We start from the raw sequence: 27,301 nt of genomic DNA, 5'->3' as shown, positions 1-27,301 counted from the left end.
GAGAAATGAATCCGTTTCACAAAATTGGTGTGCCAATTGTTTCTTTACTACACAGAAAGTGTCTCTTTCTTTTTTTCATCCGGCATTGAATGACAGGCAGAAAGTACACAATTCACCTTCACAATTATGTCTTGTGTCCTATTTTTTTCCTAATGTAAAACGGTGGGAAACAATGTTGGATATGGGGGCAAAGCGGGGGGGGGGGGGGGGTGAAGCACTTGATTTTCGGTTGCATGTGATTAGAATGTGTTCAATGTAATACTGGTTGACCACATTTTAATCACATACAACCGATGTGTCAGACACTCCCAAATTTACGGTCGTTTGTAAGGTGAATTTGTTTGTAAGTTGCTTCAATGCTATATTTTGTATGGAATGTATGTTCATATAAGTAGGTTTAAGGTTTATATACGTATTTTTAAGCCTTGTATAAGTAACCTGTATTGTTTTTGTACTGAAAAATAAACATTTAATAAAATATATGCTCTAAAAAGATATGTACATGTAAAACTGGAAAGAATACGACATGTTACTTCAAAAATGTTCGGATGTATCATTGTTCGTAACTCGAATATTCGTAAGAAAGGGAGCGTCTGTATTCAAATTAATTAAATCACCATATTTTTTGTTTTTCAGTGAAGATTTTGCTTTATCGCCACCTCTCGTTTGTTTTTGCATGTACATCGCCATCCAGTGAAGAAATCTGTCAGGCAAAACCCTTTTTTATAATAATAATAATAATAAATTTTTGGCCACAATTCCACACAAAAATTCCAGGTTAAAAAAATCTTGCAACTCTTTTATTGTGATTGAAAGAAATAATACACAAGTCACGATGGACACAGAAATGACACAGAAGTACTGCTATTATTTCAATGAGATGATTCACTTATTGCTGATAGCTGATTGCTATTTATTTGGGGGGGGACCGAAAACAACATTGTAGCTCAAGTAAACTCATCTTGGAATAGTACAACTTCCATATCAATGAACAAGAAAATACATTACAATAAATAGTAGGGTTTCTAATAATAAAAAAGAGAAAGCAGCTATTGCTGTAAACTTCATCAACCTCAATTTAAAATCACACAAACAAGGAAAAGGACTGGAAAGTCATCTAGTGCATGAGGAGAATAGTGGAAGAAAACTCTTCCACTTTGGATCGCAGTACCTTTCGAGCTTAATTTTGGACATACCAAGGAATCAAAAAGTATCAAGTCATCCACTCAATTCAGGTTGTTGTGGCAGTTGACCAACATACAGCAAGTGCACTTCTCATTTGAGGTCACGTGTTTATGCCTGTGATGAGACACTCTCGTCAATGTTACACTTTTATTGTTATTCCAGTGGATATGTTAATGCCCAGTTTAGCGTAAAGAATGTGTCTTGAATCCCACTGAACAGCTCTCATGCCCTGTAATGAAGAGACACCTCAGTAGTATAACGCAAAATAAGTGCAAGTTTAAATCGATCGACAAGATCGAAAAAAAAGCAATGGAATTAATCAGATAACATAAACGACAAAACTACGTGAATCAACGAACCAAAACATTACACGGAATATAAATTTCATAAATTAACCCTAAAGTATTGAAGGCCAAGTGCAGACAGCATGAACGGTAAAATTAAAAAAAAAGTCGTACCTCAAGATGACCACAAGAGGGCAGTCCACACCTGAGCTATAATATTTGGAGCATTATTATTTGAACGAGAAGCCTTCAGACCACATGTAAACATGAAATTAGTGAGTGGTTATACTTGATCACCTTTTGAAGAAGACTTAATGTTTCTTACACTGGCAGTTTGGAGGACTTTTCACATGGCCATCTCCATAATACTGTTACTGGCAGTCTCAGTCCCAAAGTCGTAAAATAAAATAGCAACAATAATAAACTTGAGGTTTTAAACTGCTTACTTCCATGTGACTTTGCTTATCAGACAGAGTTCAATTCTCCATGGAATGTGTCCACTTGGCATCACCTCCTGTCCCGACGCCATTATTGCCAAGGTTCACCAAGGGGCATCTTTACGTGAACGGTCATCTCCACCGAATGGTCAGGCGGTCGATCTCTTCGGTAAGTGACTGTCTTCTCGTTGCTTGTAGGGATGTAGGACAATTCCTAAAGAATGATTGGGTATACGCCGTTACGTACATAAATGTGCACTATGCGGCATTGTTAAGCGTGGGGCCTTTTTCAATCCTTTTTGTTTGAGTGCCAATGACAAAAACCCTGGCACACGAGTGGATACCATTTCTCACGTCTGGCAGTGAATGAGTTAATACCCCTTTTCGCCTAATCCGCTCAATTTGGATTATTTCACGATTCATTACAGTTGTGCCGATAAAGCGCTGGCCATGGCCTCTGGCAATGTTTCCACAAAAGGGGCAGCATTTCCATTTTTTCCATGTTTGCACTTTGCTACAGCTTCAGCTGTTGTTCAAGAGCTATATAAACCAATATGTATGTATTGCATTGTATTTTGGACAGCCACCCTCATTTCAAGCTCATATAACTCCAGACCCATATAATTTAGGAATTAACGTTTTTTTTTCTGACAAAAGAAGAAAGTATAAGGTTTCTAATGCTGAATTTAATGTTTATGTTGTCCTAAAACTCAATATTCTGTGGGTCCCGGAATTTGAGTGACAATGACAAAAATGCTGGCACTGGAGTGAACACATTATTTTGCACATCTGGCAGTGAGTGAGTTAATAGTCCCATAATGAGGAAATTTGCAAAGAACAACACTATGTAACAAAGTATTTGATATTTGTTCTTGTAATGCACGGAAATGTGTAAAAAAAAAAACATGGGCTCATGTTGACCCCATTTCAACTGCACAGTGTCGCCCTGACGCATTTTTGACACATACAGTAAAGTCTCGTTATATCGATATTCTCGGGCGTCAGAAAAAATATCGATATAACCGCACTATCGATATATCCGATCCTGCGGCATGTAAATTTTCTCCTTGCGTTCATAGAAATAGTATCGTAATAAGCAGTACTATCGATATAACGAGACTTTACTGTAGTTAAAATCCCCCATTGTGAACTGCTTTAAGTCCAAAACAGCTTTGAATCCCCTCCATTTTTCTCAGCACTTCTGTCAATCACCTAAGTTTGCGTATCCCAACACTGTGTTTACGAAAGCTGGGAGGCAAGCGGAAATGTAAAACGCAGATGTCATTCTGTTGCTTCACTCAAACCTGTCAACGTCGCAGACCACTCCTGACAGTCAAATATATATTTTTTTTAAACAGGAAAAAAGTCTGTTTACCCCCTTACCTTGCCAGTGCAGTTGAATTCTCCATCCATGCTGGCATCTGCAGGCGCCCAGCCTCTTTTCTGCAAAAGCAGCCTGGACACGGCCACCACCACCAGGCCGCACAGAACCGTCAGTGCGCACACACTTAGGAAGGTCCCAACCAGCCGACCTCTACTGGCACAATCTGCGGACACAAGCACCCACACAGGTTAGGTGTTTATTTTCTGATTCTATCTATTGATAGAATGTTCTTTACGATGTCTAAATTTGTCAAACGGGCATATTTATGTGGGTATAAATTATTTTTCAGAATCCGTACTTAGTGAATCGCAAAAGAGGCCAACGTTCATCATTGTATGACCGCAGAGAGAATGATACGCACATGAAAACAAACCCGGTTCTGGAATAGTTGGCTATTAGCCGCGTCTCTGCTGGGACCATGTGTACATGACAGTTTCATGGCTCAAAACAAAGAGCCCAAAGACATTTAGTAACGGGGTTGCCATGGAGACCTGGCTCCCGCTGCACCCCGGGAGGAGAAGGCGTTAGCAGCGTCCCGTCGGGTTGAGGGGAGAAGGGAGGATGGAGGGGAAAATGCACAATGGGCAGTTTTGTTCCCAAAACTCGAGGCCGGGATGAACAGTAACACTAGGATGTACAGCGTGCGCAAAAGTGTAAATCTGAGTGGAGTTAACGTATTTTCGGGTGTAGAAGGTGCACCATGGTATAAGGGTCAACCCCCATCAAATGGTGTCTTTTCAAACTTCTTCCATATATAAGTGCACTGGAGTATAAAGGCGCACCCCAGAGGAATGGTGAATTTTTGAAAGTTTCCATATAATAAGGCACACCTTCAATGAATGAAAAAAGTTTTACAAATACTGTATAATATATAAATAGATGCGTTAAACCTCTGACTGGTGCTTAGACCAAATTGTAATATGTTAAATGGTAAGGATTGTGGGTTTTCAATTGCAGTTTTTTTAAAATCAAACTACTGTATTTTCCGGTGTATACTGCGCACCCCCGTGTAATGGTGTATTTTCAAACGTTTTCCACATACTGTACAGTATAAGGCGCACCCCCAGGGACTGGTGTATTTTCAAACGTTTTCCATATATAAGGCGCACAAGAGTATAAGGCGCACCCCCAACAAATAGTGTATTTGGAAAGTTTGTCTCCATATAAGCCGCATCGGAGTAGCCGCATCATTCAATGAATGAAAAAAAAAATCCAATTATAATGTATAAATATATAAAAGTTTTCCAAATATAAGGAACACCACATAAGGCGTTACAGTAGAGGCTGGGGTTATGCACGACTTCTTCTACAGGGAGTAAGGGAGTCGGTGGCTGCTGATATTTGCGAGACCTGTTGTGGCTCAATATTACTTCACATATAAGGCGCATCTGTATATAAGGCGCAGGGTTATCTTTGCGCCTTATACACTGGAAAATACGGTGTTTTAATGTGTGCGATTTTTATACAGAGTTGGCCGTGTGTGTCTGTACCTGCTCTTGTGCTAATGTGAAGCCGGTTACGTCCAGACTCAGAGTTTGTGTGAAACCAATACCGACAGTTGTCTCGACTCATGTACATGCACTGAAGCCACTTCCGCCCTGGTGGACAAAGAGATGAAAACCCTGGAATTAACGTTGACAAAAGAATTTAGAGGCGCCCCTCGCTATTTTGCGGTTCATTTATTCCACAGTGACGTACTATTTCAACTGGACGTCCCCGCTAAGTACACATCATAGCATAATTGTGTTAAACCTCCGACTGATGCTTTGACTAAATTGTAATTCGTTACAAATGGTAAGAATTGTTGTCTTTTAATTGCAGTTTTTTTTCCATCAAATTACATTATTTTCCGGTGTATAAGGCCCACCGGAGTATAAGAGAATGTCAACATTAGCCAAAAGACTTCTCTACCTGACGTCACATGGCCGTTGTAAACAACGTCTGAATCGCACGTGTAGTTGCAGTATCCCGCCTCATGTTGTTTGAGACCGCGAGACGTATGACAGTCCACACACTTCCTGAAAGACACACACACAACACCAAACATGTCAACTGTTGGAACGTAGCTACTCGTCAGGTTTTTGTCGTCGCAAACCAAAAACAATTAAGTACCAATTTGATTGGCAGGAGCTTTGACAAGCGGGACATCTCTCGCAGAAGTCACCGGAGTATCTGTCACTGTCGCACACACACTGGCCACAAACACACGAGCCTCGTCCGCTACACAATGAGCCATCCGGTGATTGGCAGGTCGTCGTCGAGACGGGACAATCGCAGTTCTCGCCTGTCCAATTGTCCTCGCACGCGCATTCACCCAACACACACACACCACGTCCTGTTAGGAACAGACAAAAGAGCATTTTTATCCTTTGCACGATTCGTATTATAAGCATTTTTGTGTTGAGAATGAAAGAGTCAAAAAACATACCCGCACATAGCAGTCCGTCTTTGTAAGAACAGGAGAAGTCATCCCTCTCGCAGTATTTCCCATAAATTGTCCCAAGTCTGCTTTGCTCACACGTACACTTCCCACATTCACACATTCCGCGTCCGCTGCAGTCCACCTTAGCGTCTTCTGCTCGACAATTCCAGTTTGATTCGTTAACAAGTCCCCCATACGGCCTTTGCTCCCAACCGGTGCCGTCCATCGTCCCTGTACATTCCGAGCGTCCGCTCTCATGGCAGCGTCTTGTCGGCCCACATCCGCATTGACATTTTGAGTGGATCCTCACGGTGGTGGATTCATTGTAGCCCACGGGTCGAACCATGAGTTGAATGTCCTCATCTCCACCGTGGTCAGGACAGGTGTTGAGGCCAACGGTGATGTTGAAGTAGACCTGCGTAGAGACAACAAGAAAGCTAAACAAGGACTAGCCCGCCAGCCCTCTGTCGTGTTTCACTTCATTGTTGTTAGCTTGTCAGCTAGCTTTTGACACATTCAGGGGGAGTCCAGACAACAGTCGCCTTTTGTATTTTAACTCCAGACGATGTGCAAAAATGTGTCCACTCTAGTGCCAGGGTTTTTGTCATTGTCACTCGAATTCCAGGACCCACAGAATATTGAGTTTTAGGACAACACAAACATTCAATGCAGCGTTACAAACCTTACACTCTCTTCTTTCATCAGAAAAACAGTTCATTCCTAAATGATATGAGTCTGGAGTTATATGAGCTTGAAATAAGATTGGCTGTCCAAAATACAATGCAATACATAAACATTGGTTTATACAGACGCTCCCCTACTTACGAACATTTGAGTTACGAACAACAGTACATAACGAACATTTTTGTAGTAACATATGTAGTATTCCGTCCAGTTGTATATGTATATATCTTTATTTTATTATTTCACGGTTTTTGCAGATGTACAGTATACAGTTGACATTTTTATTTTGCTATGCTTAGAATATCTTTTTTTCTATCCTTTCACAAACGACCCCATCCCCTTTCAAATTGCTGCTGTGGACGAATAAAGGTTTTCTGATTCTGATAGAGCATATATTTTATTCAATGTTTATTTTTCAGCACAAACCAATACAGGTTACTTATACAAGCCTTAAACCTATTTATATAAGCCTTAAAAATACATCTCATAGAAAATATAGCACTGAAGACACTTACGAACAAATTAACCTTACGAACGACCGTTTGGAATGTATCCTGTTCGTAAGTTGGGGAGCGTCTGTATTGCGCTTTAACAATAGCTGAAGCTGGAACAAAGCGCTAACATGGATACAATGGAAATGCTGCATCTTGTGGAAGGGGAAAAACATTGCCAGAAGCCATGGCCAGCGCTTTATCAGCACTCATAAAGAAAAAACAAAACCCGAACAAATTCGGGAATGGCGTTCTACGTCATATTTTCAATTCCCGAATAAATTTGTGAATGACAGTGAATGAGTTAAACAAAATTCTCAGTTATTGAAATGTTCACATTTTTTAACGCTACTTTGTCAGAGTTTCAAGACATATTTTGACCCCTTACAGTGACTTTAAACTATTGCACGTGGCTGGCTATCTCATGGGAGACAAATGTATGACTATTGGGATTAGTGAAAGCTGTACACTTCCCAGAGTTCCTTCATTGTTGGGTACTTTTTTCCCCTTAAATGTCGGCGGTTTATAGGTTGAGCCAAAAATAGCATTTTTGTTCGCCGCTTGATAAGGACATTTTGTAGCTAAAGGCTTTTTAAATGCCAGCATCGATTAAGACTGTATGTGGGTGAGTTGAAAAGGTTTTTATCTTGATAAAGTGGACATTAAAATCGACTAAAAAATGCATGCGGCACACATTTTGTCTTCACTTATCCAAGTAATTTAAAAGGCTTGCGCGGTTGATATTAATTAGCATGGAAAAGTATGCACATATTTTCTTTCATTTTAGTTTGTTGATAACGATTGAATACTTTCCATAATTCATTTACTCTACCCATGGATTAAAGGGCTGAACTACTTAGGCATGATTCAGTGGGAGGAAAGGAAACTCAAGGGGAGATTAGGGAGTGAAATGAAAGCAAAAGGACCAAACAAAGACTTGTGTTATCTTAACTGAACACGACTACATTTTCTTCCACAGAGCTTCACAAAAATGTGATCCTTTTTTTTTATTTGGCAGTATTTTCTTGGTACTTTACAAATGTGGCAAACAAACAAATCACAAAATGACATTGAACATTTTTTGTTGCATTTAATTCATTGCCTGCCATTCACAAATTTATTCGGGAATTGAAAATATGACGTAGAGCGCCATTCCCAAATTTGTTCCGTTTTTTTTTTCATGCTTGGGTGCCGATAAAGTGCTGGCCATGGCAAAGTTTTTTTTCCCCTTCCACAAGGGGGCAGCATTTCCCTTTTTTTCCCATGTTAGCACTTTGTTCCAGTTTCAGCTGTTGTTAAGGCGCTATATAAACCAATACTGTATGTATTACATTGTATTTTGGTCATCCGCCCTCATTTCAAGCTCATATAACTCCAGACCCATATAATTTAGGAATTAACTCTCTTTTTCTAATGAAAGAAGAGAGTCTAAGCAAGGTTTCTTACGCTACATTGAATGTTAATATAGTCCTAAAACTCAATATTCTGTGTGTCCCGGAATTTGAGTGACAATGACAAAAACCCTGGCACACGAGTGGATGCAATTTCTCACGTCTGGCAGTGAATGAGTTAATACCCCTTTTCGCCGAATCCGCTCAATTAGGATTATTTCCCCAATATTTCACGATTCATTACCGTCTGATTCGGTTGCACCCCTAAGCAGCCCATCTCTTTTGTGGTTGTTCCTTCAGGACAGATGGGGGAGATGCCCGTCCAGTACCTGCTGAAGGCCTTGTCATCCAATGACATTGACAATGTTACTTCTGTCAATAAGCTCTATGGGGGAAAAAAACAGTCATAATAATTGAATTAGACAATGCTCTTTAATTCTGCCTCGATAAAACCTTGCATACTGCTATAGGAGTGCAAATGGGGAGGGAGGGGCGGGGGGGTAATGTTGATCAGAAATTGTAACCATTGAAATTTGCAACATGTCCTCAAAATGTCCTCGTGTGTGTGTGTGTTTCTTTGTAAGAGGCTTATGAGGACCGGGGGAGTTGGTTTGGGGGGGGGATAGAATCTTTGTTTTTGTACATGGTCGCGACACCTAGTTTGTGGGAAGGAATGGGGAGGGGGTCCGATGGCTGTTACAATAGCAGCTTCTGTTCGAATTCAGCTGCCTGCGTATGCGCGAGAGCAAGAGTGTACCCAGATCTGTGGATTTGGACGATTCTTGAAACAAACAATAGAGCGCTGTACTGGAAGTGAGATTATAGGGCAGACTGCAGCCACATGAACAAACCAGCAGTCATATACCCCCCAAAATGCATATACACCCATATACCCCCAAAACGCTGGTATGTTTAAATATTCACACTGCTACAGTCCCCTTTCCAACCTCTTTCTTTTTTCATTGTAGGTATGAAAAAAGTGGAAAGTCGTGTGTGTACCTTATACGAGTCCACAACTAGATCGATGAGGTTTGGAGACTGGAAGAAGCCAATCTTCCCCAGGTAAGAGCCAGGGAGTAAGCGCACTAACTCCTATGGGGACAAAAAACACTTGCGTCATATCATATTCAATGTGACATTTTACTTTTGAGCGCAGGTGGCAAAAGAATGCACATTTGGTTCTGAAATAAAAGAACAGTCATGTAAAAAAATATGATACAAGCGTATGTGGAACCGTCGCAGCTTGGAATTGAAGCGGATTTACGTGCGACAGGAAATGTGAGACAAACTCTTTAAGTCAATGGATGCTACAGCTTCATGTTTACTTTCAACGTTTAGCATGTAGTAAACGTGCATGTTGCACCATGACATCCCTGATCCACTGGTGTAAAGGACGCTTTGATCCTTTGCTTTTTCATCTAGAACTGCTTCATGCAACAAAAAGGGTGCAGAAAATGTTTAAAAATGACTGTTTTTGCCTTTGTGTTGTTGTGGATTTGACTTCAAGATGGTGCCGCAACAGTGGCTGCCTTTACAGCAGCTCCTGTATTTTGTTTTTCTACGTCTTTCTTTCCTTTCATAATTTTGCTCCTGTGAAATGTTAATTTCTCCACTGCGAGACCACTAAAGGCTAATCCAATCTATATTGGAACAATGTGACTTGACTAGCAAAGAATGCTAACGAGTTGAAAAAATAAGCTACACCTTTTTTTGTATGTTTTTTTTAACGTGTCTGCTTTCCAACGTTGGGGGTTAATTGAGCCTATCAAAGTATTTGTACTTTGCTTGTTTTTCCATTCCTTGTTTTTAGTAGCACCTTGAAAATTGACTTGTTTTTATGATGCAAGACACACATGAATAGTCCTTTCTGTTCCCTTAATGGCTGTACCACATAGCACCAGTGACTAATGATGGAGAAGGTGACCGTATAAGCTACATGCCTTATATGGCTTTGCAATATAGTACGTGCAAGTTCAGGAACTGTTTGTATTTTGGAGGAAACGCTATGAACTTTTTATGGTCTGAATATTACCTCGTACCACTGGTACTGCTGTTTCTCCACCGCGAAGATGGAATGAATGTGGTTTTCCAGCAATTTGTCAGACAGCTGGCCCAGACTTGGATGGTCCTGAGGTCAAATGGCAGAAGATAAAAATTCACTTTGTTTCAGAGTGGATTATCTGCGGTCTTCTCCCCGCATGCTCACCATTTTAGTGCTCCCAGTGTAGACATTGTTTTCTAGGTGACACAGGCCATCGTGCGGAATGACAATTCCTGCCAGCCGGCTGTCCAGGGCGAGGTGAGAAGGCTGGTCGGTCATCAGGAGCAACAAACGTTTGGCCTCTGGACGCCAACCCACAGCTCTCTGAAAAGAAACAAACCTAAGTAAGTGGAAATAATCTGCATACTTTCCCTTCGGGTAGAACGGCGGCATTTTCATCACTGTTAGGTTGTCTTTGTTTGCAGGATTGCACTGAAACTACTCGAGCCATTTCTGCATAAGTGGCTGGCATTGTCGGGGAAAAGGAAGAATCTGAAGTGGAGTCAGCTGAAGGTGAGAGGATTCCAGACTGCTTTGTTTTTATTTATTTAGCCAAGTTTGTTAATATGGCAGAACGTTTCCTTTAACTCATTCAGGGACACAAGCACAATCGAATATAAAGGGGGAAAGCTTTCCCATAGTTTGCGCACCTGATAGGGATAAAATATGAACAACACCAAATTCTTCCTTTTTTTAACTCATTCACTGCCAATCACAGATTTATTCGGGAATAGAAAATATGATGTAGACCGCGATTCCCAAATTTGTTCGGGTTTTTCTTGCAAGGGGTGTCGATCAAGCGCTGGTCAGACCTCTGGAAATGTTATTTCTTTTCCATAAGGGAGCAGCACTTCCCTCTTTTACATGTTAGCGCTTTGTTCTAGCTTCAGCTGTTGTTAAAGCACTATGTAAACCAATATGTATGGATTGCATTTTATTTTGGACGGCCACCCTCATTTCAAGCTCATATAACTCCAGATCCATATAATTTAGGAATTAACTATTTTTTTCTGGTAAAATAAGAGAGTATAAGGTATCCAACGTTGTATTGAATGTTTATGTAGTCCTAAAACACAATCTTCTGTGGATCCTGAAATTCGTGTGACAATGACAAAAACCCTGGCACTGGAGTGGACACAATATGTATGTTTTGTATTTTGTACAGCTGCCCTCATTTCAAGCTCGTATAACTCCAAATCCATGTCATTTAGGAATGTACTCTTTTTTTTCTTGATGAAAGAAGAGAGTCTCATGTTTCTTATGCGTCACTGAATGTTTATGTCATCCTAAAACTCAATATTCTCTGGATTTCGGACGACAATGACAAAAACCCTGGCACTGGAGTGGACACATTTTGACAGATGTCTGGCAGTGAATGAGTTAATGCTTCACTAAATACAGCAAGGTGACTACTGAATTATGAAATGTTGCTGTCGATACACTGTACTCAGTAAAAATGTTTTGCATATGCACGGTATACTTTTGAGACAAGACGTGTTCTAAAAACAGTGGTGTGGAAAATGGAAGCACATAACATAACATAGCATGCGGTAAGATACTCCAATTTCAAACATCAGACTCACTCTTTTGGCTCTCAAGGAAAAAAAAATGCTCCCAGTAGTCACCCCCGCCTACCCCCTCTCGTTTATGTCTGTGTCATAGACTGTGGGAGAAAAGGGGGTCTGTGTGTATATTTAAGGAAAGTCAGCAAGCTTAATAAGATAGGCATGACATAATGGAGAGTCTATTTGTGGAGCCGTGAGTTCCGTGGTGTTTCCCTGCAGTCTGGTTACTCAGGCCCCCCTGCAAGGTATGACTCAAAGCCCCCCCATAGTATGAACCACTACCACTGTGTGTGAGCGCATGTGTGGCGAGCGTGTGTCAGTCATAGGCAAGTCGGGGCGTCATGACTTGGGATTCCAGCGGTGCTATCCGACGCTGAGTCAGACAGAATACCACCATTCTTGGCGCAATAAAGGCCTCGCTTGAATCCTGGGAACTGATCGGTCATTTTTTACAGTGTCCTCTTATTTATTGAAGGATTAAACATTGTTTCTACTTTCCTTTCATAACTTTGCTGGTGTGAAATGTACATTTTTTTTCCACGGCAAGACTAATAAAGGCTAATCCAATCCAATCTAAAAAACAAACAAAATATGAAAATCCAGAGATGCTAAGTCACTCGGCCTCACTCACCTGGCACACAGTAGCCTGCAACATGGCGTCCAGGCCACCCTCAGGCGTGTCCATGTTACCGGAGATGCGTTGGCGTTTGATCACGCGTGTGAACTCGCTCAGATTTCCAGTCATGCTTAAGACGTGGTGGAAGCCGTGGGCGGGTCGGCAGCGGATCTCGTAATCACTAGTAGTGGAGGGGGGGGCGCCCATCAGGAAAACAGTTATTGATTGTCGCGTTGACATTCAAAAGCCTTTTGTTTCAGTGTCCCACTCACGGCACTTTGGCATTTTGCAACAATGGCGCATCAAAAAAAGCAAAAACGCAAAGTCCACTGAGTCAAGTGGCAAATTCTCAGACTTGAGATTGTGAGATGTCCTCCTGCTTTGTTCTAAAAATAGATTAGCTTTGAAATTAAGGGATGACAATTGGAGACTAGCGCATCTGCCAAACACTCCTGAGGTTGGGATTTCTAATCTTTTATTTTTATACCATCAGCGTCTCACCGCTCCCCCAAAGCTTGAATGGCTCTTTGTTTTTTTATGTGGCTGGATGGAACAAAAAAAAATAAAAATGCACAATCCTCAGACATCCTCCCCTTACCTTATCTTATCTCAAAGTGCTCTTAGTGTCTTATCACGCCTCTTGAGCCTTCTATTCTAAAATATTTTTTTTTTTCAGAATCTTCAAAAGCACACTGAAAGGCAGACTTCAACTTTCGGGCACTTCTCATCTTCTAGATATACGGTATGTATTCATATCTATTTATACCTCATAGCAGATGTGGAACTTTCTTTTTATGATTAAAATGGGGCGGGTGGAGAGGGGGGGGGGGGGGGCTGGCATGGGTTTTGTGACCTGAATCATCTTTTAGTTATGCTGCCCTGCCAAAGACCGTAACTGCTGGGGGACTTTCCCATAATGCACAAATGTCCTCCTCAGCATCCCCGGCATTCATTTCACGCAATAGTAACTTGGATCTGTCTTTTATTCATTTATATTTTTTATACAGGTGATAATATGAGGGTTTTTCTTTTTTTTAGTAAATTCTCAGTCTATATATTTACCAGTCGTAAAACTTGTTGATTGCTACATTACACTTTCATTTCTTACAATATTATTACTACGGTGCTACCACTGTTGTTATGCGTATATCAGAGGCAGATACCCCCATGATAATTTTTGGCTCTGTTTCGAGTACAGTAATCCCTTACTACTTTGTGGTTCGATTATCGCGGCCCATGATACATTGCGGGTTTTTTTTCGAACCTAAAAAAAGGGGTCCGCAAATGGCAGCCAAAGTCACTACAGTACAGTACAGGTACAGTAAAACAACAGTGGGTCACAACATTCAGCATACAAGATTCATTCGATTTACTGTTGTTATTTAGTAATGTATCCATCCATTTTGAGGCATTACTCTGCTTCAAATGCACAAAAGCCAAAATTAATTCAGTCATCAACATCAGTTTCATTTCATTACCTGTAAATATTAGACTGTATATACTATGTTTATAGTGGACATTTTATTTTCTTGCATTAAAGTTTTGTACTGTACTCCAAACATTTACTATGCTTCTTTATGCATGCCCTGTACTGTGTTCCACACAATTTGGCCTTATAAATATTTTTTTGTACTCATACACATGTAAATTTACCATGATGTGTATGGTTCACTAAATCGCTGTTTTTCATCTATCGCGGGTGGTCCCGGTCCACATTAACCGCAATAAACGAGGGATTACTGTACTCTTCCATTTATGTACAATTTAGCACAGCACAAGGCAAACCTTAATTTTTTTTGTGTCTCTTGTTCGTGAATTACCACTCTAAAAGCAACATTTAGCACATGTTGAAATCCGACACATACAACTAACTCCCGGACACCTGTTGGAATCCGATTTCGATTTTTCTACCACAATCAGCAAATCATTTTTTCCTAACCTGCAGGGGTTGTTGATCTTGGTAGGATGCACGTTAATGTAAGGCGAAACCGGCTTGTCCACAAAGGAGCCGAAACCCAGCCAAAGATCTGAGGAGTGTTCCGTCATACGTAGGGACAGAGCTACACCCACCGTCTTGAGCTGAGAAGTGAGCAGAGGAAAATGTGAGGGAAGAAAAGAAATGCATATGGTGACCAGAGCGCTTTATTTACATCGTTAAAATGGTCTTGTATTCGATGCACCAGCCCTCGTACGCTACTTCTTTTGGCTGCTGAAAGATTCTTTTGAATCCATTCTCTTTCCTTTGAAGGCCCTTTTTAGTCAAAATTAAAGTGTATTAATTGAATAGACCGGGAAGAGTCATATCCTGTCTGGAATGATGAGCAACCCGTGGTGGTTGCACATCTTTCAGGGGGGTATTGTAGGACACTTAGAGAAGTTTACATGGAGGCCAAAAATTAAAATTGGCAGTCATTCCTCAATCCCGCCCGCCTGCAGGTCTTTCGCATACGTTTCATGATCATGAAGCCTCAATTAGTGGAAATACTTACATGATCGAGATTTTCCTGCATAGATGCCGACACATCCACCAGGTAGTAAAGATCCACTGGATACCGCGGCAGCTGCTTAACGGCAACGATGAAGCTCGCCTCGGAACCTGGGGGGCGCACACAAGACTGAATTACAAACGTTCAGCTTATTGTGAGGCCATTTGCTGTTTAGTTGTAGCAACTGCTAACGGGAGGAGGCATCTATACGCTCGCAATAACCTACCTGGTGTGAGTGTTATGCTGATATCACGAGGGGACACTTGTGTGCTGCCGACGGTGGCGTTGACGCCTACTTTGACATCTGATTTCTCTGTGAACTCTGGGCCACAACCTTTTGTGAGCAGGTTCGCCTGTAGGTCACAACGATGGCGGGCACCCGCCTCTTCCAGAAAATCCTGTCATAAAACAGGAACAGGAAAATCTAATATCCAGAAACAGAAAAAAACAACCATACGCTAGCTAGCTAATAGAAAGCTAGCTAGCTAATAGATAGCTGGCTAGATAGCTCGATAGCTAGATAGCCAGCTAGATAGGCAGCTATTTCACTAGCTAGATAGATAGATAGAAAATACATTGCTAGCTACATAGCCAGCTAGATGGCTCTATTTCCTATCTATTTGGTATCTATTAGCTGTCTAACTAGCTAGCTATTTATTAGTTTTATATTAGATAGCTAGATAACTTGATCTATTTGAGTTATTCCCAGTTGAACGGGGTCACCGTTGCTGGCTACCTAGCTAGCTATCTATTTGCTATCGATTAGCTGTCTAACTAGCTAGCTGGCTATCTATTAGTTATCTATTAGCTAGCTAGCTAACTTGATCTATTTGAGTTATTCCCGATTGAGTGTACGCTGGCGCATGTGGCGGCCGCTGCTCACCCACAGAAAAACTGATCCTGTGACTGTAAAGTGACCTTGAGAGTTTTGAAAGGGGCTTGTAAATGAAATGCATTATTATTATTAGATACCAAGACCTTTCACACGCGCATCACCGTTTCTTCATAGCAATGTCCAAGATGGGTGGGAAAAATAAATATATAAAAATAAATTAAACAATATTTAAAATATATAAAAAAGGTCAAGGGTCACATGGGAGGAAAACACCTGAAGGTTGTCAACAAACTCCTGTGGTCTGTGTTGTCTCGCCAGCCATGTGTTTGTATTGGTTGATGTCTTAGTTCCCCAAACAGTGTTTGTGACTTTTTTTAAAACATCCTCAAGGCGAGGCAGCGTTCCTGGTGTGGATGCTTTTTGAGACAGAACTCCCAGGCAGACACACACGACTGCAGCAATGACTAGACTAAACATATGGGTCAAATGTGGCTTTACCGCTGCTATGTGAGGGAAAAAAATATAGAAATGGAGTGGAAATATTGGCATGTCCTCACAAGGTCAGTTTTAAACATCATCGCTCACATCTGCGGATGGTATAAATAGCAAAACAAGTGCATCATCTGCCACAAGGGGCACTTTTTAACACGCGCCGTACCTCCTTGAAGCACCAAGAACACTGCGGCCCACGTCGCAGACACTCTTTACAAGACGTAACCAGAGTAGAAGAACAGACGTTGTCACCTGGAAGGGACAAAAGCAGAAGCAAAGTGAATTTACGCTGGAACTTAGTCGGATGAGCGTTTTGGTGATGGAAGCATCATTTAGGCTTGTGTCATCTCATGTCAGTTATGTGTCAGACTGTGGGAAAACAGTTAAGTGTGGGAACAGGTGCTTGTCTATAGTAAGATGCGTTAAAAACTTGACATGAGTCAAATAACCTCAAGTTTTTTTTAATAAGAGCCACTACTGTGACTGCTGAATCGAGACATCACTATTTATGTAGTCGTAATAGATCTCGGGTGACTAAAGGTGGCATTAATGATTCATTGAGATGATCTATCTGCTGAGATCACTTTTTTTTCCAAGCGCCTCTGAGCTCACAGAAGGGAATGTAGGCCAGAGAATAGCTGCAGGTTGTTTTGAAGATGGCATGATGTTCCAATGAGAGCAACATTTAGCTTATTTTTTTTCCACCGGCTTTTCAGAAAAATATGTTTTATATATATTTTTTTCAGGGTGGGGATAACCAACACATTTTTTGGATTTTTTTTTATCTGTGAAATTATGACGTAGAGCGCCATTCCTGAATTTGTTCGGGTTTTGTTTTTTCATGCTTGGGTGCCGATAAAGCGCTGGCCATGGCCTCTGCCAATATTTCACTTTTTTCCATGTTAGCGCTTTGTTCCAGCTTCAGCTGTTATATAAACCAATATGTATGCATTGCATTTTGAATCGCCGTCCTCATTTCAAGCTCATATAACTCCAGACCCACATAATTTAGGAATTAACTTGTTTTTCTGATGAAAGAAGATAGTCTCAGGTTTCCAATGCCGTATTGAATGTTTATGTAGTCCTAAAACTCAATACTATGTGTGTCCTGGAATTCTTATTTTCCCTTTTTTCCATGTTAGCACTTTTTTCCTGCTTCAGCTATTGTTAAAGCGCTATATAAACCAATATGTATCGTGGTATAGTTGCATGGTACAGTATTTTGGGCAGCTGCCCTCATTTCAAGCTCATATAACTCCTGACCCACATAATTTAGGAATTAACTTGTTTTTTCTGATGAAAGAAGATAGTCTCTGGTTTCTAATATCATATTGAATGCTTATGTAGTCCTAAAACTCAATACTATGTTTATCCTGGAATTCAAGTGACAATGACAAAAACCTTGGCACTGGAGTGGACACATTGTTGCACATTGTCTGGCAGTGAATGAGTTAAGGGGCATTTGTTTTTAACAGACATGGGTGGATGGATGGACTATGATGGACCATGTAAGTTTTCTTTCCTTCAAAAAATAGCGACCATAAATGTTGTGAACACATATGTTCACTAAAATATATCATCCAACCACATTTTCCAATCAAAACATAACATGTACCATCATATAACATTTGATTTTTGGGGAAAAAATCTATATCAGAATCAGAAAGAAAGCCTTTCACAGTCCCACAATTGGGAAATTTGACTAAATATGTATATTTTTAAGACTTGAAAATACAATTCCAGTCACATTTGTTATGCTATGATAAAATAGTCATTGTTGAGACGTCCAATTTAAAGAAACTACCCATGTGAGTGTGCGTTCCCAGAGTGATGCTGCACAGGCACATAATGTAGGTTAATTGCAAAGAAACGATTGTAATTGGCTTCTAATGAGGCTTCCACTCACCCGGATGGAAGGTTCCAGTGCAGAGAGCCACAATGAGCAGGAGACACAGAGGGACGCTGCCATATGTTAATAGCCAGGAAGTCATATTATCCACGCCGGGTGGTTGACCAGACCGAGCGGGGAGGCTGCGTGGACTCAGTAGTGGCAGTCTGGAGACCCGGCACCGCGCGTCCGCCGCCTCGCCAACAAAAGCCGGCAATGGAGCATTGTTCCTCCGCCAATAACCCTCTAATCCCGGGGAGGTATTCACATCCTCCGGTTCCAATCGGCTTACACGCGAGCCCTCCCGTGCACCGCGGCCAGGAGGGCAGGTAAAGAAACGGCTTTTGTGCGGCGACACTAACCCCCCGCGCCCACCCCTTCTCCATCCACGCGCTCCGTTACGATCGAGCCGTGGACGCGGTCCAGTCGCTGACCCGAAATAAGTGCCCGTCGACGTGCGCCAGGTTGCCGAGTGAACATGCCGCACACTGCGCGCGTTATAGTCGCTGAATTGACTCAGGTAGGCGGTGCCATGGCAACCAGAGAGAGCGAGGAAGTGAGATAGAGAGAGAGCAAGCGAACTAGCAGCAAATCGGCACCATGACGTCACGCCTCCTTCGTAACTTCGAATGCACCACTTGTCAATTGAATGTGTCATATGTCCGTTGAAAATAACATATTAAATGATTAAAATGACTCGGAAGGGGATCCCAAGAATAAGAGACAATGAAAAACAAACATAATTAGCATAATCAAAGCATGACTGGAAAACGTTTTGCAGTAAACTCATTCACTGCTATTTACTAATTTATTCAGGAATTGAAAATAGTATGACACAGAGCGTCATTCCTGAATTTTTTTGGGGTTTTTTGCTTTTTCTTGTTTGGGTGCCAATAAAGCACTGGCCATGGCATCTGACAATGTTTTTTTTTCTTTCCCCTTTTTTACATATTAGCGCTTTGTTCCGTCTTCAGCTGTTGTTAAAGCGCTATACAAACCACCAAAGTATGAGGAAAGGAAAAAGTAGGAAAAAAAACAAATGAACTACAGTAAAGTCTCGTTATATCGATATCGGATATATCGATAGTCCCGGTTATATCGATACTATTTCTATGAACGCACGGAGAAAATTACATGCAAACAGGGTCGGATATATCGATAGTCCCGGTTATATCGATATTTTTTCGGACTCCCTTGAATATCGATATAACGAGACTTTACTGTATTTCATTTCATTGGATGAAATACTATCAGTTTAATCCTAAATTCCATGGACTAGTTAATGGATGCAACTGCTCTAAAACTCATTCACTGACCCACAGAATATTGAGTTTTAGGACTACATCAACATTCAATGCAGCATAAGAAACCTTAGACTCTATTCTTTCATCATAAAAAAAGTTAATTCCTAAATTATATGGGTCGGAAATTATGAGTTTGAAATGAGGGCAACTGCCCAAAATACTGTACAATGCAATAGATACATATTGGTTTATATAGCGCTTTAACAACAGCTGAAGCTGGAAAAAGTGCTAATATGGAAAAAAAGGGGAAAGAAAAAACATTGCCAGAGGCCATGGCCAGCGCTTTATCGGCACCCAAGCATGAAAAAAAAAAAAAAAATTTGGGAATGCCGCTCTACGTCCTATTTTCAATTCCCTTAATAAATTAGTAAACGGCAGTGAATGAGTTAAACATAATGAACTGAGACACTTAGTTTATTAAACACGTTAGCTCAGACTTTACTATAATGGATTGTCCATGTTTAACACGACAGGAATAGAGACGGGAGCAGTGTGATGCACTCCAGTTGAACTATGGCCTCAAATTGAACACTTGTGTTGATATTACTTCTTCTGGGAGCCATTTAACCACAGCGAACGCTCCTGTGTGTGGATCTTGAAGTTCCAGGATGAAGTGGTGGGGGTCAATCAAAGCGACGCACTTGTGAAAGGATTCACATGCTGGCGCTAAAGTAGTAGGAGGAGCAGGGGGTTGTCCATTGTACGCAGATTCCAATGACATGGAGTAACCTTCACTGGCCGCTCTCCTGAGCAGGAACCAAAAAAAAAGTCCTAAAGAAGCAGAACAGCAGCTGTGCGTCGACAAAAGACAAAATCCGTTGTCGGCCATCTTTGCTGTGATCAAATGCATTTTTCAGCGCGTAGCCCACCAGATGAAAGACTCGTGTTGTGATTGGCTCCCTGCCCATACTGTGATTGTGAGCGTGCCAATATTTCCCGATCAATATGCTCCGCTAAAATACACCCACTCACGCGGGTTTCTTATCTGACCCAATTTGTTGTTCACAAATTTGGCGCTTGGCCGACAATTTCCTCATTCATTCATTAGCATAATTTGTCAAACAGGAATTTGAGAGGAGGGTGGGGTGGTGCCCGTCTTGCTACCCCCGCAGTCACTTTCAATTATGGTCATGATGGAAACGTACACCGTGCTGCGTTTACTCCACGACCGGGTGACAAGTGGAATGTTTTATTTGGCACTTTGACGACAGAGTTCTCAAAAAATCCCCCCCACTCCCCCCAACCAAAACCACTACTGATATTGCTTTAATATGCATAGTGGGTGAGAAGTTGGGGGTGCATGTGCAACAACACGTTGGGCCTGTTTATCCCCATTTTTTTGGATTGCCTTTTTTTTGCGTTAAACTTGTAATGTGTGTAAATTATATAAATTAGACAAACAGGTAATGTGCCAGGATTTTTGCTATTGTCACTTGAACTCCAGGACCCACAGAATATTGAGTGTTCAGACTACATAAACATTCAGAACAGCGTTTCTCTTCATCAGAAAAAATAATTAATACCTAAGTTATATGGGTCTGGAGTTATATGAGCTGGAAATGAGGGCGGCGGTCCAAAATATATACAATGCAATACATACATATTGGTTTTTATAGCGCTTTAATAACAGCTGTAGCTGGAACAAAGCGCTAACATGGAAAAAAGGGAAATGCCCCCCCCTTGTGGAAGGGGAAAAAATTGCCAAAGGCCATGGCCAGCGCTTTATCGGCACCCAACAAAAAGAAAAAACAAAACCCGAACAAGTTCGGGAACGGCGCTCTCCGTCATATTTTCAATCCCCGAATACATTCGCGAATGGCAGTGAATGAGTTAACAACGGACTGCTTGTTTCAAAAACATGAGTTCACAAATCCTTTTTTGGCTGTAGGAATTCATATTTTGGTTCATGTTTTCTGTCACAAAGGGGAATCATCATTTACATTCGCATTTTTTTCCCCTATCTTTGTTTATTTGCTTTTTAGTCAGCGCTCATGATGGCAAAAGTGCAACCAAATGTGACATTCATGAAGGAAAACTGCTCCAGGACGAGGAGAGAAAAACTGCACTCCATTTAACCCATTCACTGCCATTCACGAATGTATTCAGGAATTGAAAATATGACGTTGACCGCCATTCCCGAATTTGTTTGGGTTTTGTTTTTTCAAGCTTGGGTGCCGATAAAGCACTGGCCATGGCCTCGGGCAATGTTTTTTTTCCACAAAGGGGCAACATTTCCCTTTTTCCATGTTAGCGCTTTGTTCCAGCTTCAGCTGTCGTTAAAGCGCTATATAAACCAATATTGCATTGTATTTTGGAGAGCCGCCCTCATTTCAAGCGCAGATAACTCCAGAGCCATCTAAATTAAGAATTAACTCTTTGTTTCTGATAAAAGAAGACAATCTAATGTTTCTAACGCTGCATTGAATGGTGTTGTAGTCCTGAAATTCAAAATTCTTTGGGTCCTGGAATTCAAGTGACAATGACAAAAACCCTGGCACTGGAGTGGACACATTTTTTGCACATTATCTGGCTGTAAATGAGTTAAAGTCTCACCACTCAAATGCACCACCGCGTTTATTTCTAGCTTTTAAAATATCACCGTCATCTAAATTTAGGCCCAAATGAACAGTGTGTGAACCATGTCAAAAATCCAGATTCCACATCCCACCCCCACCTCCGCATAAACATCTCTTCTCTTCCAGGGCGTGCGACGGTGCTCAAAATATGAAGCCGTTCTCTACGTTGCCATCTTGATAATGGACTTCTGTGTAAACATAGCCCTGGCCCTCGTCAATACTGGTCAACGTCAGGATGTTGGAGGTAGATCCCGGTCATAATCATGACACTAAACACTCTTCTGGCAATCATTCCTGCCTCCACCTTTCAAGCAACCCCCTCATCCAGCCTCTATTTGTTTGTGTTAGCAGTCGGCTAAGCTTTCCCCTCACGCTGGTCTGCTCTCATCATTCTCCAGCCAGTACACACACAAAAACGCGGGTTAGCATCCAGTTTTGAAGCACCCACACTCCCCCGCGAGCACCTGCCCTACCTTCTCTTTCTATTCCAGCCGCAAAGTTGACTCCCCTCATAGATTTTTTTTCTCTCTGAACTATCTCCCACGCTCTTTTCAGCCACAAGCTAGATACGCTGATGGGAGGACAAAGTAGGGGTTAGAGGTTAGATGGGAGCAAAGCAGGGACTCCCAACTATGCATAAACCCCACAGCAGCTAGCCCGAACGAGCATAGGGGAAAGAATTTATCACAAAGGGTAAAATACCAAGCACTCAGGGGCCTCTCTGATTATATCTGTATTTCATCTCGATCTGTGACGTGAATAGATGCACCTTGGGGGAAAAAAAAGTTTGTCAATTGTGATTGGATTAGCCTTTATTAGTCTGGCAGTGGAGACATTTATATTTCACAGCAGCAAAGTGATGAAAGGAAGATAAAAAGGAAAGGAAGAAGTAGAAAAACAAAACACAGGAGCTGCTGTAAAGGCAGCCACTCTTACAGCGCCATTTTGAAGTGAAAACAACAACTAAAAAACTAAATATATAAATATATATATATATATGTATAAAATATAATGTCTAGTTCAATCTGCTATTTTATTATTTATCATTTTACTTATGGTTTTATTGTTGTGTGCTTTGTTTTTATTGTTTTTATTGTAAAGTGTCCTTGGGTGTTTTGAAAGGTGCTTGAAATTAAATGTATTATTATTATTATTAAATAACAATGTGACACAACACAAAAGACAGTCAATCATTCAATCTTAACTCATTCACTGCCGGATGATGTGCAAAAATGTGTCCACTCTAGTGCCAGGGTTTTTGTCACTGTCACTCAAATCCCAGGACCCACAGAATATTGAATTTTAGGACTGCATCAATATTCAATGCAGTGTAAGAAACCTTAGACTCTCTTATTTCATCATAAAAAAAGGGTTAATTCTTAAATTATATGGGTCTGGAGTAATATGAGCTTAAAATGGGTGCGGCTGTCCAAAATACAATGCAATGTGTACATATTGGTTTATATAGCGCTTTAACAACAGTTGAAACAAGGCACTAACATGGGGAAAGGGGCAATGCTACCCCCTTGTGGAAAATAAAAAAAAAACATTGCCAGAGGCCATGGCCAGTGCTTTATCAACACCTAAACAAGAAAAAAACAAAACCCGAACATATTCGGGAATGGCGCTCTACGTCATATTTTCAATTTCCGAATAAATTTGAATGGAATTGAATGAGTTAAACCCTCTTTGATGGAAGAAGCAGTTCTCGATGAAAGAGGAGAGGATCAAAGTGTTCTTTTCACCAGTGGCTCGGGGACATCATGATGTAATATGCACGTCTGCTACAAGCGAAATGTTGACAGCAAACATGAAGCTGTAGCATCCATTGACGAAAAAAGACATCTCCTGTCTTGCGTAAATCCGCTTCAATTCTAAGCCGTGACACCTCTATATACGCATTGTCGCTTGTTGTTGATTATTTGGTTTGAAAGAATTGACAAGTCAACATGATGTGGTGGATCACGACAGGGCGAACACTAGAAAATGGTAAACCTTCTCTCTGTTGTGCAAAAAAAAAAGGTGTCAACACACAATTGCGAGGTGTTCCGGAATGGAATTTAGCGATGCCCGTGACCACTCATCTGGCAGCTTCTCGCTTTGCATTCTAAACACAACTAAGCGCCTGAAGGCTTTCTTTCCACACTTTCTTTCCACGTTGACTTGCCATCCGAATTTATAAACACCGCCATTCAAACGGCGAGGCTGGTTCCTTTCACTTTTTATGTCAACTGAAAAAAAACATCGCAGTTTGACATCCAAACTTGAACATGGCATGTTTCGGGTCATTTCTTTTCTTGAAACGTTAACCTTGTTTTTTTCTCTCGGGGGGCTTGTTTGTCTCTGTGCGTTTGCCTTTACATTCATCTTGCCAATGACTACCTTGTCTGTGTCGCCGCTGATGTCACCAACAGGTGTTTTAGGGTCTTTTTTTTTGGAGTCCTCAAAACTTGTCCCCGGCTGTCCTTTTCTATTCACAGTTACTGATAACACCTGTGGTTCTTTTCTTTCTAAGGCCTTTCCTAACAATAATACTGACTATCGGTGATGTTCGTGAAATGTCTCTCATTTTCTGTATTTTTCTAAACATTTTTTATCCGACATCACTTTTTTGTTTCCGAACTGACATCAGAAAAACGTTTTATAGCATCTAAAATGCCCAAAACAGTATGATATTTTTAGTCAAATGCAAAACACCAATAAAAATGACTTAAAGTGTCCAAAATCTGCAAAAAAAAAATTAACCCGGAAGTGGGAATAATCCGTTCCTGGGTTTCCATAAAATATACTTTTCAACTAAATAAGCCTTAAAACTACACACAGCATACCTTATTCTTTTATTGTCACTTTATAAGTCACTTTATTTACATTTGTGATGGTCATTTATGGCTTGATGGAATGGCGTTGGAGGTCGAAGGTCAAAGGGAATTGGTGTTTAGAAAGAGAGGCGCATTACATGAGGACTGTAATTAAAGAAATAAACTGTGCTGTAAAATAAAGTTTTATTTACCTTTTTGATGGTCGTTGATGGCTTAAGGAAGGAGAGTCACCTTCCATAAGGACTGTTGGTAACTTAACCTCTGGTGCTGTTTGGTCGTGTGCTTCCGCCGAAGATCACTCCGCCAGCCGTGGTGGGTGTGTATTATGAAAATAGTGCTTATTATAAGGTTTAATTTTCATAAATTTGACGTTTGTAAGACAACAAGTTTGTAAGTTGAGGTGTTTGTAAGTTGAGGTCTCACTGTATTGGTATTTCACTTCCTCATTCCATGGTCGAGTAGAACGCTGTGAAGATTGTTTGTGGCTTTGTGGTGGGGGATAATCATTGAAACGTCTCAAAAAACATCCGCCCGACGTTCATAACCGAGGAAAACCCCGTCATTGCTGTCATGTCACTGCTGACGTTTTGTTTAGACCGCCTGCGGTGTTGTGGCCCAAATGCGTTCATGCAAAAGCGTAGCCGTAATCCACCTCATGCGACTCCGGGACCACAGTGACAGTGTATTTTGAGGACAAACTTTGAGTCTCAAGGACATGCAATTTCCAGATTTTAAAACCTTACACCCCAAAAAAAATAAGATCGGCATATCAAACTCCACAGTATACCGGTATTCCATATTTGGAGAGAGAGTTGAGAAAAACAAACCACAGTCAGCCTTACGCTTGGTGAGCTGGAGCCTCGAGGCGAAACGTTGCAGCAGCATGTGTAGAAATAGAATATACTGTAACATTTGGCGCACTCATATCTTCTTCATCCTCTGCGCCAAATGATAAATATGCTCCTTGTCGTCCAGTGCGCCTTATATGTAGAAAAAGTTAGAAAATACACCCTTTGTTGGGGGTGCACCTTATACTCCGTTGCGCCTTATACAGTGATACCTCGGTTTACGAACCCCTTGGCTTACGAACGTTTCGGTTTCCGTTAAACGTTAAATTTATGAAAATTTTACCTTGGCATACGAACTTTACCTTGGCATATGGACCTTTTTTCATACACGGAGCTGCCTCAAGGAGTGATGTGTCGTTCGCGAACGAGCCCGTTCTTCTAACAACAAAATGGTAGCCAACTGTTTTTGTCCTCTATTCCCCACCCCCAGTCTTCGGTTAAAGCCATGTGATTGGTCAAGAACGCAGCAGTGGGGGGAGGTGGTTTAAACATTAAAGAGAAAGGCAAACGACAGTGAGAGAGTTTCAACTTTGATAGTTCAAAGGCAGAGTGTAGACTGTAAGGTTAAAATATCCCATCAATCAGACTCCACAAACAACCCGCACAAGCCATCTGCACACTTGATGCAAAAAGCTATCAATCCAGCTAAACAGAACTGGGGGTGTAACAAGAAAGCATATTCGTTTACTAAAGGAATGTTTTAGAGCATCTAAAATACCCAAAACACGCAGTATGATATTTTTATTCAAATGCAAAACACCAATAAAAATGACTTAAAGTGTCCAAAATCTGCAAAAAAATTGAGCTGCGAATTGGGCATTTTCAGAAAGTCCCGCCCCCAGTTCGTGACGTCACGCCAAGACGTCTTGCCCTGCTTGAGAATCAAAACAATGGCTTCAGATTCGGAGAATATGCTTTCTTGTTACACCTCCAGTTCTGAATATGATTCAAATAGTTCTGAAGAGGAAAGCATACATGTTTGCAATCGATTAAAGAATTTATTCCATGCCATTTTGAGGCAACATTGGGGAGAAACGGATCACCAGAAAAGAGGCACAAAATGGCGACCTCCTGTGGCCACCTCTGTTTCCACAGGCTGATAAATTCCTTATATGGAGCTTGGACACCCTCTTCTGGTGGCTTTTGGGTGCAACACAAGGTTTTCAGACCGAACAATGCAGCAAAATACATTGACGTGATGGAAGGACTGCTACAATGTGTCTTTTTTCCGTCAGGGGCGTTCCTTTAGTGACGTCACGTATGGACTCGTCACCAACTCAAAAACAAGACTTCCTGAATATTCAGCACGAGTCTTAAAACGTAAAATATAGCTATATGCGGTGGAATCTTTTTAAAATACGTACGATCAGTAGAAGTCATTTGAAGCCATTTTACAAATTATGGACACAACTTGTCCGGAGACGTCGGTTGTCCTTTAAAGGGGGGGGGGGCATTCTGTCATCATACCCCCCAAAAGAATTCACTGAAGAATGCTTTTACTTTCTCTTTCATCCTCTTGCTCATTTCCTCCCTTCCCAAAAACGGAATACAGG

The 27,301-nt window shown here is 41.2% G+C and overlaps 1 protein-coding gene across 2 annotated transcripts; it reads right to left on the bottom strand.

The window, feature by feature from the left end:
* Nucleotides 1–1,981: 1,981 nt before the first annotated feature.
* itgb8 (integrin, beta 8) lies at nucleotides 1,982–18,697 on the bottom strand. Of its 2 annotated transcripts, none has more exons than XM_089023799.1 (16): nucleotides 18,220–18,697; nucleotides 16,480–16,565; nucleotides 15,213–15,384; nucleotides 14,990–15,096; nucleotides 14,440–14,579; nucleotides 12,516–12,681; nucleotides 10,485–10,643; nucleotides 10,311–10,406; nucleotides 9,278–9,370; nucleotides 8,523–8,663; nucleotides 5,719–6,127; nucleotides 5,403–5,625; nucleotides 5,202–5,308; nucleotides 4,781–4,912; nucleotides 3,290–3,453; nucleotides 1,982–2,120 (listed from the first exon to the last, which is right to left on the bottom strand). In XM_089023799.1, exons 1-16 carry the CDS (start codon nucleotides 18,302–18,304, stop codon nucleotides 1,998–2,000), a joined length of 2,403 nt encoding a protein of 800 aa, XP_088879925.1. In that variant the 5' UTR covers nucleotides 18,305–18,697; the 3' UTR covers nucleotides 1,982–1,997. The 2 variants fall into 2 exon arrangements, with proteins under 2 accessions (XP_088879925.1, XP_088879926.1); XM_089023800.1 differs by having other exon boundaries at nucleotides 4,781–4,888.
* Nucleotides 18,698–27,301: the final 8,604 nt, after the last annotated feature.

Source organism: Hippocampus bargibanti, linkage group LG20, assembly GCF_051943395.1.
Source record: "Hippocampus bargibanti isolate YZ-2025 linkage group LG20, ASM5194339v1, whole genome shotgun sequence".
NCBI classification, from domain to species: Eukaryota; Metazoa; Chordata; class Actinopteri; order Syngnathiformes; family Syngnathidae; genus Hippocampus; species Hippocampus bargibanti.
Note: the sequence above shows the minus strand (reverse complement) of the source record. Positions and strands in the feature narration are given on the sequence as shown.